This window comes from Candoia aspera, chromosome 2 (assembly GCF_035149785.1).
Source record: "Candoia aspera isolate rCanAsp1 chromosome 2, rCanAsp1.hap2, whole genome shotgun sequence".
NCBI classification, from domain to species: domain Eukaryota; kingdom Metazoa; phylum Chordata; class Lepidosauria; order Squamata; family Boidae; genus Candoia; species Candoia aspera.
Genome location: NC_086154.1, coordinates 115,263,861 through 115,278,830, shown reverse-complemented (window position 1 = coordinate 115,278,830; position 14,970 = coordinate 115,263,861). Strand labels below are relative to the sequence as shown.

Sequence of the window (14,970 nt, the reverse complement as noted above, 5' to 3'; positions counted from 1 at the left end):
GCGAATCATCTGGAGTCAATTCCTATTTTCAGGAGGAATGGCTCTTTTGTGAGCATTCAGTTGGATCATGTTCTCCTGTGATATTTTAGTTCCTTTTTCTCTACTTTCACAATGCAAAATCTACCTAATTATATATCTCCTTCAATTTATATGCTGTCTTATTCCCAAAGGTATATTTGACTCAAAATCTCCATTTCTTGCCCTATTGCCACAATATCTTTAGACAGAATAAGCCATCCTCCAGATGCGATTAAGGATGATGGGAAATATAATCAGTACATATGGGGGACACTGCTTTCGGCAATGTCCTAATCTGGGGTATTTGGAAAAAGGCAGAGAATTACTGGAATTGAAGGAAGTATAATCCACATTCAGAGGTTAAGAAGAGAACCTCAGTCTTGTGGTGCTTGTAGTGAAAACTAGCTTGTTCCCTGAATCCAGCTTTTGAAATACCATCAGCACCCTGCATTCCTTATTTTTATCTCTCTTTCTAGTTGGGAAATACTGTGTGTCTTATTCTAATGGGCTTGAACAGGAGTGCCAATCTCTTTGGATGGCACTGGCAGCATCAGGGATGGAGTCTCAGCAGAATTGGCTTTACTGGGGTTGCTTTAATTTGCCAGGCAAAAGACCTTTTGAGAAACTCGCTGCTAAATGCCAAGCATCTCCAAACAAAATGGATCTTCAGGGATTTCCAGTGACTTGGGTTTTTGATAGCTTGATTGTAATTAGCATAATGAGTGTTGACTTTTAGTTTTGCATGAAGGCATGTGGAGAAGGGCAGCAGGAAAAGCACAACAAAATGACCCATTGATTGTTTTTTAAAAATAAAAATAAACACTGCTAAGAAAGCTCTCCTTTTGCAGCCCGGTCCAGCTGGAAGGTAAACATTTGTCTTCATGCTGTGCTAAGAAATCACATTTTCCACCTCTAAGATTGGGGAGATGGGTTACATTTCAACTGACTGATTAGCAAAAGTAAAGGACCACTTTTCTCTCCTGAACATAAAGACTATCATTGGGCTTTTGCAAGACTTGCCTTGTTTTAAAAGGAAGGCCAGGTTCATGCCTGTGCTTTTCTCTCAATGGTTAGTTGTGTTAAGCTACTTAGGGCTGTGTGAGTGTGTTTATTCATAAGTATCAAACGACCAAACCTGTCACCATGAAGCTACTGTAACAACAAAAATGTTCAGAAAAATCCTTCCTGAGGATTTACCAAAACATGCCCAGCTTGTTTAGGTGGCATTTTTTATTTTATTTTATTTTATTTATTTATTTATCAGATTTTTAGCACGCCCATCTCCCCCACATGGGGGACCCTGGGCGGTTCACAATAAAAACAATTTAAAATTTCGATAAAATCATAAATACTACAAATAATCAGTATAAAATGCAATAAAGTCCAATCCACGGCAGATCTAATTCAAACCCTGAGGGAATAAAACCAGTCCCGGCAGCACTAGGGAACCAGCCAGCCCCAAGAATGGCTCTTCCCTCCCTAGTCCAGGCAAGGTGGCAAAACCAGGTCTTCAGCTGTTTTCTGAAGTCCAGGAGGGCGGGGGCTAACCTCACTTCTGGGAGAAGGATGTTCCAAAGGGCGGGAACTATTGCAGAGAAGGCCTGCCTCCTGGACCCCGCCAAATGGAATTCTCTTACAGATGGGGTCCGCAACATGCCCTCTCTGCATGATTGGGTGGGATGGGTTGCTGTAGTGGGAGTGAGACATTTAACATTTTTATTTTAAATCAGACAGAAAGAGAGAAAGAGAGATTGTGTGTATGTGTGCACACCCCTCCACTTACACAAGGGGCACCTATATTTGTATGTATAGATGCAACTTGCATGTGACTGAGTAAAGCAGATTAAACAATTATTTGTCAACAGATTAATACTTTCTTGCATTCCCAAGTCTTAGCTTCTATCTTTGTAGCAAGGAGATGCTATTAGTTGAGCAGATTACTGAATCTGTATATTAGATTTAGTGTGACCATGTTTCTGTATAAAAGACTCCTAAGCTGTTAAGAATTACTAAAAGTATATCATATAGGATAAATTAAGCAAAGTAACTGCATTTCTATCCATTTGAGTGAATGTTTCTGCTGGACTACAAGAAGGCATCTTGAGGAAGTGGGAAAGGAAAATGTGCAATGTTGCCTCAAGTTTCTGTTGTATTAGCAGAAATTGCCCATATTTTAAAAAACAGTCATGAGGACTTGACTTCTCACTTTGTTAAGCAGTAAGATGATATACTGTATATCCCCATAGAAGCAGATGCTGCATTTCATTTGTTTCCATATTGCAGACTGACCTTAATTTGGTGATATCCAGATGTGTTGGACTAGAGTGCCTCTCATATCAAACCAGCATCAGTAGGTTTTTTGACTGAGGATGGTAGGTGATGTAGTCCAAAATCTTGGGAAGGGGGTAATCAGGACAGAGAAGGTTCGTATAGTGTGATCATTGGAATGGCTCAATCGATGCAAAAAAGTCAACCTCTACCCTAGTTGAGTGGGTCTTGTAAAATTGCTCTCTCAACTGTTTCCCTCTCTCTCATTTTTAATCTATTGAGAAATTAGGATTCCACAACAGCTGCTGCTACTGCTTCTCCCTCCCTCCCTTTCCTTTTTTGGCACAACTGTGTCATTATGCTTGACCAGAGCTGGAGAGGAGTTCTCCTTTAATGAAGTAAGAGAGAGATACTAGACTCTCTGGTCTTTTTTTTTTAAGTCTATCATGAAAGACCTGTATTACACAATATGTAGAGCTGCAGTTATTGTGTGCATATGTGTGCTTAAAGAAAGAATCTCGAAATGCTTAAACTTGGATCAGAATACCAAACAATTATGCCACTGGTGTCTTCCCCAAAAGAAGAGCCTTCTTGTTCCTTGTCTTTGCCTATGTGTGTGTGTATGCATGCCATTTTGTATTCTTGGATAGAGAGATTAAGGTCAGATGCAAAATGCTTAATGTAGCACCTTGGATCCAAAAATGATTGCCATTGCTTGAAGTATCAAAGTATTTTTATTTTCTGTGTCCCTCCCGCCTCAATTTGATGAGGAGCAGATGCCAGTGCAGACAAAATATAAACAGTCTAGGCTTTGAAAATCATCATCCATTTTTAAAAGAAAAATAAGTAAACAATTGAGAAATCCTTGGCTCTGATGGGGCTGTTGAAGCCACGTTCTAATGTAATGTAGAAATTAGTTGTAAGCATATTTTCTTTTTGCACTTTCTTTGTGCATAGCTAGGCAGATTTGTCCATCGCAAGCGTCTTTCTAATTTAGTCCCTAGCGACCTCAGCAGCCTGTGATTGGCAGGCTGCTGTCAAGGTAGAAGTGCCTGAGTGGTGGGAAGGAGCAGAACAAATGCCAGAGGACAGCTCCAGATCCCTTGAGGGAGGGGGCTATAAAGGTGAAAGAAATGCAATTACAGAAGCTTTTCTAGCCCAGAAAGTTAATTAGCTACTTAAATAGTGTTTAGTGCCACTGGCTAGGGGGAAATGGGCACATTTTGTGTGTGCATATGTGTATTGGTGCATGAGGGAGGGGGCTAATCTGTGCTGGCCTTCTTCAGCTACGATGCTGCTTCCTCAGAAGAAAGGCATATATTTGGTTAGCATCTATGAGAAGAAATGGGAATAGACCATGCCTCTGTTCTCCTCTTGAGAGCAGATGCATCTGGGTTCATTTCTGAAAAGATAAGGACATCCTGAGTCATCTCTGACTCCTGAAGACTACCTGGACACAGCCATATAGTTTTCCTTCCAATCATATGGAAGTAGTTTTCCATTGCTCTCTTCTGGGATGTTTTTTCAACCTCCCGGTCCAGCCAAGTGCCCTGGGAAGCAAAATGCCCTTTACTACATGCAGCCCAAATCATTCTTCTTCCTTAGTTCCTGATCACTGCTTAAATTTCAGGTTGTAAACACTTTTGAGCAAAGAACTGAGTCTGTTTTTCTCTTGGAAAGCAATACATACACATTTTTGCAGTGATAGTACTCTAAAAGTATGCCTTTTCTTTCTGAAGTTGAAATAGTTGGTCAGCAATACCTAAATCAGAACAGATTTTTAGTAATGTGGGCTGAAGTTACTAAGATAGGTGTACAGTTCCATTCAGTGATTTATATTGTTGTGGACCATGGACTCTGTGACTCATTTTTAGCTTAAGTTCAGTAATGTTTCTTAGTACCGTAACATATGTGTGTGTGCGTGTGTGCATGTATATATATATCTTCTTAACCAATTAATGATATTTTAAAAGGCTTTACCATTCATGACATTTTAAAATACCTGGTTTATTTATCTGTATTGTATTATTTTATTTTTTAATGTTCTGTCTTGATTATATTTTATTTATTTACTTATATGTCAAATCTCATCACTGCCCATCTCCTTCCAAGTGTTCAAAAATAAACCCCCACCCCAAAAAAGAAATAATTGGTCAGTGAATCAGACATCTATATTTACATATCACTTTAAGCCAGAATTTTTAGCCTGAATCAGGAAAGATCACCATTCCTGGTTCTGTTTGCTTGATTGCTCTTGCTTATTCCCACCAACCCCTGCAAGCAGGGGAGCACAGAAGCTCTATTTGTTGTTTACAGGACAGCCTAACTTGGATTCAGTTTTGTTTTGGCCTCATAAGCCAGAGTTGGAAGCTATGATTGGTTCATCCACTCCCACTTGCAGGAAGAGACTGAATAAATCAGAGTTATTAAGATTAGAATGATATGAGTTTGCAGCCTAGATATTCTTTTTCAGAGCTATGTGACTTCCCATTTCTAGATGATTACAAACTAACAGGACAGTCCAGATCTTCTTGAACCATATATAAATGTGGGGCATTAAAATTCAGGCATGTTGTGTCACATAGCTGCTCAGCCAATTGTCCTAGAGAAGATGGATGCACCAAAGATGTGGATGCTTTGATGAACTTATCATTTGATGTGACTGCTAATAGAAAGGGCCCTGAGGCAAGAGAGCGCTGAAGGAGGCTTCTGGAATTGGTATAGTGTTACAAAGGGACATTGATACACCACACCCAATTACCCGGGATTCCACAGGGAGGTGTGCCGTTGGCTGTATTTCAAGGAGGATCCCACCAATTCTGTTTTTAAATTAATATTTTTAATTACTGCATTTCAGCTTGGAAATTGAAAGGAGGAGGAAAAAAACCCTTGTAATGAAATGATACAAGAATCTGGTCCTGAACTGATAATTGCTTCTTATAAATTTATAACATTATAAAACAACACAGCATCTTGATCTTAGGAGCAACATCACAATTCTCTTTCTCCTGCTTCAGAAGCTAGGGAGATAGTAAGCAGGAGGTGTGGTTCTTGCCTCAGGAAGCTGCCAAGATCTCTGCCTTTGCCTACCTCACCAGCAATAAAAACTCTATTAATGTATGACTTGTAGTATACTGGTTCTGAAGCTTCATGTGTCTTCAAGCAATTGTGACTTTTAGAGATCAGCCATGGCTTGACAACCTTTTTGCATTCAAAAGCTGTTCTTTTGCGGTAGTCTTTTCAGCAGCTGTGATCCATAGAAAGAAGAAGAAGGCAAACAGTGATGTATTGACTTCTGTAAGGGTGGCAGGGGTAGGATTTTCAGCTATTTTTTTTTTATTATTTTGGGAGGAGTTGGAATTTTTAAAACTCCCCAGGCATGCATTAATCCTTTCAGATGCCAGGAACATTTCTTTCCTTAAATTTCTTGGTGGAGGGTGGCAGGAAATCATAATTTTTCAGAGACTGCAACCAATTTTTCAGCAGCCTGCTCTTAAGGAGTTCCGGGTATAGGTCCAAAAAAAGGTCCAAGGGCTGTGATTGGCCCAGCTTGCCTTTAAAACACCATCTAGAAAAGTAGGGTGGTCTTCATCAATTTTAGGAAGTCTAAACGATAATAATACATGAAAAGGATTAATTAGGGCAGCTTACTGAATTTTGTTTATTTGAATGGTTCAAATGAATGATGTTTGGAATCATTAAAATTCTAATTGCATTTGTGGTCTGGTTAGGCATACTTGGCTCCTTTTAGTAGAACAATGTAGGGACAGAACTTAACTGTTTTGGCTGAAGAAGTACACTGAAACATCTCTGTATTAGTAGCCTTCCCTGGGTATCGTAGTTACTGATTTTTCCTCCTTTTTCATCTTCCTTCCTCATTTCTTCATAGCACTTTCAAAATCCCACAAAAGGCAGCTCAGATGTATAGGATTTGCAGCCAATCGTACTGTTTATTCAGGCTGAACAAATAGGCAGACTATATGAAAGTTGTGTACTCTTCTTTTAATGAGTTAGCAGCAATAGGAGCATCATGACCTGGATTACTGTAGTAAATCCTTTTCATTGTCAAAAAGGGTGTTGTATAGGAATGTCCACCATGGCGGCAGGTAGAATATAAATACAGCACTTTATAGTGGAGTGTACTTAAAATTGTCTCCTGCTATCCTTTTCTGAATGTGTGTCATAATGTTAACTTGATTATGTGATGGTTTAAACAGTGCATCGTTATCAACAAATGGGTGATGATGAGCCCTGCTGCTGGTGATGGTGAGTGGGGGCGCAGGGGAGGGCATGGTTATGTGTGGTGGGTTTGTCTGTTTTAATCTTATAAGCTGCCCAGAGTAACTTTTGTAAAATTATTATTTTATTATTTATTTATTTATTTAAATTTATTGCCTGCCCAACTCCAGTGGACTATAAGATGGGTGGCTTTGGTAAACAAACAAACAGATATCTACAGAGGGTCCTTAGCCAGTATGCAAGCTTCTGAATGATTCAAGGCCCATTTTGAATATGAATTATTTGTAAATTCACTGAGAGAATTAACTTAATTGGGCTAGCAAGGTGAATGGTATATATTGCATTACTGTATTGTTCTTTTCCACATTTCCTGTACACCATATGTCAGCAAGTTTTTCAGGTAGCAGGCACCATCATTTGATATTGTTGCCGTTATTCAGTCATTTAGATGCTTCCAATGCCTTGTGGCCCTATGGTCATCGGTTTACCAGTTACTGCTTTTCTGAGGTCCTGTAAGCTGGTGTTTGTGTCATCACTGATAACATCTAGCCCCCAGAAGGAACAGTAATGCAATGGAAGTGAGCCTGTAATATTATAGGCTCCTAAAAATTCAAAAAGTAATTTTAATTAATTTAAAATTAAAATTAATTAAATCAAAATTAATTAAATTAAAATTAATTAAATTAAAATTAATTAAATTACATTAAATTAAAATTAATTTTATAATTTAATTTAAGAAGTAATATTAAGTAATATAATTAAGTTTAAATGCTTTTTTTAATTGTTGAAAATTTGCAAGATCTCATGCAAGAAGACAAATTAGATTTTATTCTTTTTTTCTCGTTTTTCAAAGTAGTTCCCCCCTTTAATTGTACTTGGAAATTTTCCTTTTAATAGCACTTTCCTTTTGGATGGAAAAAGGACCTTTCCTGTACCATTTTTTCTTATGAAGGCCACTGATACACACACACACACACAATATCTCTCTCTCTCTCTCTCTCTCTCTCTCTCTGCCCACTGAAGGAACAGAGAGGTAGATTTTGACTGTTGTTCAGCCCATGGTCCCTGTACCGTATTTCAACCATTCTGCTGGGCTTCTGGACCCTTGGCAATGCCTTCTTTGCCCCTGACCTGTCCACTTGCATTTTTCTGGCAAAGATAGCTCACCAGTTCTTCCATGATTACCTAACCAAATTGGATGTAAAGGACATTTTGCTTGCTTGTATTGCATTTCTGTTTCTTCTAGTATTTGGCGTGCTTACCTTACAGCTCCTCCAGGGGGATAATGTTGATTTACCAATATTTAACAGGGTGATAAATGTTAACAATGTAGCTGACATTCTAGAAGTGATTTAACCAAAACAGTGTGAGGATTTACACCACATGCTTAATCTATTCACCAAATTTATTCATTTCCAGGTTCAGTACTAGAACCTTAAACTAACCAAATAGGCTGGGTTTATCCTAGACACTAAACCTTGAGTTATTTATAAAAATAATAAAGGCGGGATAATAAATAAATAAATAATAAACCACAAAAACTAGCCAAGGTTAAAACTAACCAAGATTAACACATTTGCAAATACAGCCAAGTAGTCTTTAATTGATCTGCTTAAGAGTAATGAGCGAATACAGACAGGGTGTTTGTAATCTCAGTGGGGTCCTTGATGCAAAGACAGCCTTTTTCTACAGCTTGTCCGTAATAGCATTTTAAGTTGTTTCTTCCTCTTTGGACCACAGGGGACGAATATGCTGGCCTGCTTTTATGTAATACTGTCATTTTAAAGATTACGCCAGCCACAGCAAAGAAGTGTTACGTTTCTTCCAAGCTCTACTAATTCTTGACCATTTATTCTAGCTGGTTTGAGGAATATAAGGAGGGAATCAAATGCCATACAATAACACTTCTCACAAAACTTCAGCACAGAGTGGTCTCATTCATCCATAGCTCGAGAGGCCTATCCCAAGTATTTGCAGGAGCAAAAGTACTACTTAGGCCAAACATATATATAGCAGCATTTAGATACAGTGCAGTCATGATGCAGCACCATACGAAACTGAATTATGATCCTGGATTTATCTGTCATTTCTGCCTCTGTTCGCTCGGTCCTATTGTTTATGAGGTACATGTAGGTTTAGGATTAGCAGAAGCTCCTTTTGTAGAACAGGACATGAGTTCTGTCCTGGTTGTGGGAAAGAGGCAGCAACATCAGAGGGCCCTAAAACCAAGAGCCCGAAGTCTGCCAGAAATAAGAGCATTTCACTTGAAGTCCAAAGTAGCTTGATTTTAGCTTAAAAAGCTAGCAGGTATTTAACATTTTGGGACATTGGGTGGTCAGTTGCTGCAGCTACTTTATAGTGAGACTGTACTGTGCAGCTGTGTGTACCGAGTCTGGTTTCAGGGTGCAGTGGTAAACTTAGTCTTCTCCCAAGGGCTCTGCGAACAATGTGGCCTACCAGCTGACTATCTGGGGAATGCGTAAGGGAATGCAAGGACCCCAGCCACTGGGGAATGCTAAAAATAAGGCTCTTCCAATGGCCTCATGCAGCCCCAGCTCATGGAGCATTGTTGTCAGGTTAGGAAAGGCGATTGGGGGGTGGGGATCCACACTAGCATGCTGAGTGTGTGATTTCTTCATTATTCAGCACCTGCATTGTTCAATAAGCGGATTAGAAAACATTGCATAAAGTGGCCTTTCAGGGGGCTGCTTTTGTATTTTCTCCTTCCCTTGTTTTGCAAACCATGATTTCACAGGAGAGCCCATTCAGATTGCTCAAATAGATTGGCCTTTTCCAGATCCAGGAGGTCACAGTTTCAGATTCACTTATTTCCCAGCACATTGCTGGTTTTCCTCCTTCAGGAAGGAGTGGGCAGATGACTGAAATCTAAACTCTCTGCTCCGTTTTGGAGCAACAGCAGCAGTATCTCCTGAGTTCACTTTCTTGACACTTCTCCTTGTTCATTCCCAGTGTCTTCTGTTTAGTCACTTGTAGCACCATTTTTTCTGCCCCAGATATGATACAGTGGTCCCAAGAGAAAATGGCCCTCTGGTATTTTAAATTTCTAGGACAAGGGATAGCCAGAGTATTCCCTGGATTGCATCTGTCAGGGATATGGCACACCCCAACTAGCTAGAAGCTTTTCAGTTTTTAAAATGGCTTTTCCGAAAGACGTGTGTCCCAGATTTTCATAGATTTTAATCTGAGAGATGCTGAGAAGTAGGTTGTTTTCATCTTCTTTTCTAAAATGCATAGAGGCACAGTGGAACATTTGCAAGTTGTAGTTGCTGTTCTTTCAGAAACCATATGAAAATCAGTGCAGGCCACACATAAACAGGGTTGCTATTCCTTGGTAAAAGTGAATGCAGATTCTCTGGCAGCTTAGCATCTGCTGACATATGAACAATAAAGGCTGTTTAGGGACTTTTTGTGTGCATCACAAAGCTTTTGATGGGGAGAGAATGTGCTAAGAAATGCTTAAATAAGCAAGTATACGATACCTCAGATCAGCCATATTTTCCAGATACCTTGCCTGACACTAAAATAGGAGAAAACACAATGCGACAAACTGGTGGGGTGGTGGTGGTCTGGAAAGTAACACAGGGATTGTGCAGCATAAATAACAGATAGGAGGGGAGTCCCTTCATAGTTTACCTCATAAGAGGCAGCTCAGTCCAGGTGGCAAGAAACTTGGGAAGAAACAATTCAGAACATTCTGAGAGACTCCACCTTAATGAATTTGCTAATAAATGAGGCTTGAGATTCTAACTGCAATTCTAAGATGCTGTATCTGCCTCTAATACTGGCATTAGAGGTGCCTTCCTTACTTCCTTATTCTTGCTTCCTTGGACTTGTCCAGCTCTGTGGGACTTGACTCCTTGCTCTAGAAAAGGAAAGTCTACAGAAATGTTCTACATACTTTTTAGAAGTTCCGTTCCTGGTATTTTGGGTTGCAAAATTTCTTGGTGAAATGCTTAGGAGGGACCTCTGTCTGAGGGTTTGAAATACAGTGTTGGGTTAAGTAGGTCAGTGGTCTGATTTGGGTGGCTTCCCACATTCACATCTTTCCTGCTATAGCAAGAACATGAAAAATTAACACTAGATAATAGCCTGTTTTATGTGTGAAGTGCATAGCAATATTCTTTGCACTCAGGAAGATCTTTTTTGAGAAGTTGGCACTTTTACAAAATGGGGCTGTGACTATAACTGAGAAGCTTACCCAAGGCTGCCCAGTAACCCCTTGGCAGAAATGGAACAAACTGAACTTCTCCTTGTCCATTCACAATTAGGAGATCACACTCTTTTTCACATCACTTGCCTCCTTTTTTGCAAAGGTACTAGAGACAACCACTGTTTTTCATTTTGTCCTTGTAACGTTGTGGCCCCTGGAGATAACCCTTACCTCAGTCTGAACTAGGTTCTCATCTATTTGAAAAGCTTTTTACCAAGCAGGGTGGTTGAGTGATTTGAGATTGTCTGATATGGCCTAAGGGCTAATCAATAAACTTTGATTGATTGATCGATTGATTTGAGATTGGGAAGAGGGTGGTGAGAAATAGATAAGAAAAGTTCATTTGTGGAATTAGGAGTGCTGGTGTGCAATAGCAATTAACTAAGCTAAAGTAAATTTTAATGATTCAAGTATGGTTAGTTAATTATGTTTCCAAATCTCTAAGACCATTTACTCATTTGAGTCTATATGTATGTGTATGTGCGTGCATGCATGTGCAGGGATGAGTTTAGGTTGGAGTTACTTGCCAGAGTAATAGAATTGGCTTTGTAGCAAAATGGAGTCCAACCTGGATTTCCCCCGTCAACCCTTCAGCAACTATACCACTGCTTCTTGCAATTAGTATTGTTCTGCCTCATACTACCTCCTTGCTTTATTTGTCCATTTCTACCTTTGGTGTAGAGATCCATGTGAAAGCCTCATGACTCACTCAACCAGTTCCAGTTCAAGCCTTGATCCCAGTTCCCAGTTCCAGGAGAATAATGGGCAGGTGCAGACCTCCAGATGGGATGAGCAACAGAAGGTGTTTGCCTTGGAACAGATCTGTGGGGTCTTCAGAGTTGACCTGGGACAGATGAGGTCTCTTCGCCTTTTTTTCAGGTACGATTTGATAATGTTCAGACATGTCTAGCATTGCCCTATTCCCTAGATGTGTGACATCACAGCAAAACCAAAATGAGTTTTCATCCTTGACTTTTCTTTCGGAGAAGCTCTTCTAAAAAGATTTCATGCTGCCACATTCTTCCTTGGAGTGATGATATCATCCATCCTCATCTGCTGGCGTTCAGACCACATTTACCCTGTGTACCTGTAGGTCTTGAATAAGTGACAAAGGAACACTGGTCTGGGTTGCAAAAGAATTTCACTGAACTGGCAGAAAGAGTGACTCAGAAGCAGACCAGCTTCTGTGTATCCATATGTAAAGTGGCTCTTCTTACCTATATAAAAGTCAGCTTCTGGAGGTTGGGATTACACATGACCTTGGCAAATACTGTCTTTCCAAGGTAGTACATAATTTGGTCCTGAGAATTTCTGCTGGTGCTTTCTTTTCCCCCATGTCTCTAGATGATCCCCCTCCCCCCTCCCCCTCCTCCCCCTCCTCATTATTATTATTATTATTATTATTATTATAAGTTGAAAAGTGAAGGTTGCCTCATTACTTCTCTTGGAAGTGGCTCTGGTGGCCCAAGCAATACAGATTATCAGGACTATGGAGTCCTTGGTGCTCTCTGAGCTTGGTTGTTTGCTTGCAGATGTTTCATTACCCAACTAGGTAACATCATCAGTGCTAGGGAGTGTGGGCCTTGCTCCCTGTTTATATTCAGTAGCTTGCCCTGCCAGTGTTGGTTGGGGTGTGGCTTTTTCCTTGGTAGTGCCTTGATTAGTTCCTTGTTTTCTGCTTGATTGTTTGCCTGGTGTCAATGCCTGCTTATCTAGGTGTTGGTTGCTGGAGAGGATGTATTATGGTCTTTATGTTTCCTTCTTAGCTTTTTTATGGTCTCTTTTGAATGGTGTGTAAATGTGGTTTATCTCTATGTGTCTGTTGACGGTTGACTTGTCTGCGTGCCAAGCTTCCAGGAATTCCCTAGCGTTTTTGGATTTAGCTTGGTCTAGGATGCTGACAGTTTCCCAGCTGAAACTATGGTTGAGTCTGTCCTTGTGTTGTGAGATCAGGGCTATACTTGTGTTTCTCTGGGTAGCTGTGAAGATCTGAGAAAATAAAGCTGAGAAAGGGACAGCCCTTTGCTTTTGGGTGACTGTATGCTGCCTGGGGGTATGGGGAGTTGTAGTTGCTTCCAAGAAAACCACATTGGAAAAAGCCATCCTACACTTAATTTCCCCAGCACACTATGTTCTCTCAACAACAAAGATGACAAGGTTTGCTTGAATTACATAAATTACTCTGAGCTTAAAATTGGTGTGCTCTGATGGCAAGATTGTAGACTGTGAACTCAACTAAAATGAGTGGAGTGAGCTTATATAGTCCATAGTTACCCAAGAGGTTTTTGTTTGCTGTGTTGAGATAGTTGGGGAGGGGGAACAGGATAATTACTTACACAAATATATAAAGAATGATATTACAGATGCTTACTAATTGAGGGAACAACTTCCCGATAATAATTTTCCTAAATAGTATGTTGTCTCTGCTGTTTTAAACACAGGATGTTTTTTGCCATGTTTTTCATAACCGGCCCTCCAAGTTGTGCTGAACAAAAGTTCCCAAAATTCTTCCAGGTACCAAGAGATAATTTTTGGAATTGTAGTTCAATGCATCCAGAGGGTGCCAAATTGGGGCAACTATTTTACATGGGCTAGTAGCTAAGTGATAGGCCACGTACATAGCTGTTGTTTAATGAGTGGTCCTGAGGATTGGGAACAATGCAGTCCATTCTGTTTCCCAGCTGTGGGATTAGTCCCTTGCCTGTCTCTCTGTGAATTTTGGTAGTCTCTTTGCCCTAAACATTTCATATATATTTATAGCTCTGTCCCCTCATCCTTTCCCTGTCATCCTCTTTCCCTTTTGCTTTGATCTCTAGTGACTGTGCAGTTGAGTAGGTAAGTTTGACATGGTCCAGGCTGGCCACATAAACAAGAAGGCAGGTCCATAACAACCAGAATCTGTACAAGCTAGAGGAGAGGAAGTGAAGCCTCTTCATTTAAAAGTGGGGAGGGCTGAAAAACTTTAGCTATTTATTATTTTCAGGTAATTAACAGAATTTGCTTGTAATATTTATAAAACAAATATGAAGATGTTACATTATAATTCTACAGGATTATCCTGCTGTTCTTAAACACATATCCACATAAAGTACAGATTTGGAAAAATATAATTATGTAATTTTAAAAGTTGCAATTTGGAATTATCAAGCAAGCTATTTTTTTTGTCCCTTTCTTCCACTCCCTTGAGCTCTATTATTATTTAGTTGTGTTGTCACCAGCCCAAGTGATGACATGTTAAAACACGAGGTTTAGAAATATATTGCATTTGTTCCCAGCAAAGCTGGGATTCCTGAGAGTCACAGGAACCAGTGGTCCCACTGAACTGCCACAAGATTCTTTCTTATCCACCATTAATGTAAGAAAGCTTAAGGTTAAAAGGAGTAATTTTCTATCTAATCATCCTTCAGATCCACCTGTTATCTCACTTGTAGGTCTATCTAGCTTAATAATTATTTACGCCTTGCCATGAGGAGTTTAAGGGAGAAGCAAACTGACCTTGGCAGCCAGTTCCTCAATTCTTTTGCCCAGATCCATATCCTTAGGATTTGCCGAGCATACCAAGACTCAGGCTGATTACCATAAACAATCTGGTAAGTACTACCAGATGCAGGCCAGGCACTTCACTGGGTACCCAGAAGTGTGTGGCATGCCCTGATTCCTAAAGACTTCACAAGCTACAATTTGGCTATGCTGGTTCATAATCAGAGCCGTGTGTGCTCTGCAGGGGAGAAAATGAAAGGCAATGTCTACCCCCAGGGGGGAAAATCAAAGTATGTGCTCAGAATATATTATGCAAAGTAAGGTCAGATTATTTCCATAATTCATTTTGATTGCGGTTTGGAGTTCTCAAGGAAATTTGCCATTTCAGTCCTTGCTGGCACATTCTACGGGGAAGTGAATGGTAAAACAAGCGGGTAAGTGAGGAGAGGCCTTGGAAGAGATGTGGGGCAATAATGGGAGCCACGTCGGACACAGGCTTCTGACTACGCTGGAAGGCTAGTAGCATCTGTTTTGTTTCTCAAGCATTAGCTTGTGACAGTGGTTAACAGAGTAAAGTCCTCCCTTAGTACACTTGGCACCCTGCAGAAATGGTAACGGGCATGCAGTGTTCCCAACCCAGCTTTACCATCTGTCTCAGAGGCTCCCAGCACAAGGCAATCTAGCTAATAAATTTTGCTGACTCTGTATTCCTGCATCTCTCTCTGCACCTTTTC

General features: G+C 40.2%; 1 protein-coding gene across 5 annotated transcripts in view; it reads left to right on the top strand.

Moving 5' to 3' along the window:
* TBC1D16 (TBC1 domain family member 16) overlaps positions 1-14,970 on the top strand; it is a 65,058-nt gene that overhangs the window by 38,196 nt on the left and 11,892 nt on the right. For all 5 annotated transcript variants that reach the window (XM_063293365.1, XM_063293366.1, XM_063293364.1 and 2 more), the window contains one exon: positions 11,438-11,635. In XM_063293365.1, the coding sequence (XP_063149435.1) occupies positions 11,438-11,635 (198 nt within the window). The remainder of the gene's footprint in view (positions 1-11,437; positions 11,636-14,970) is intronic.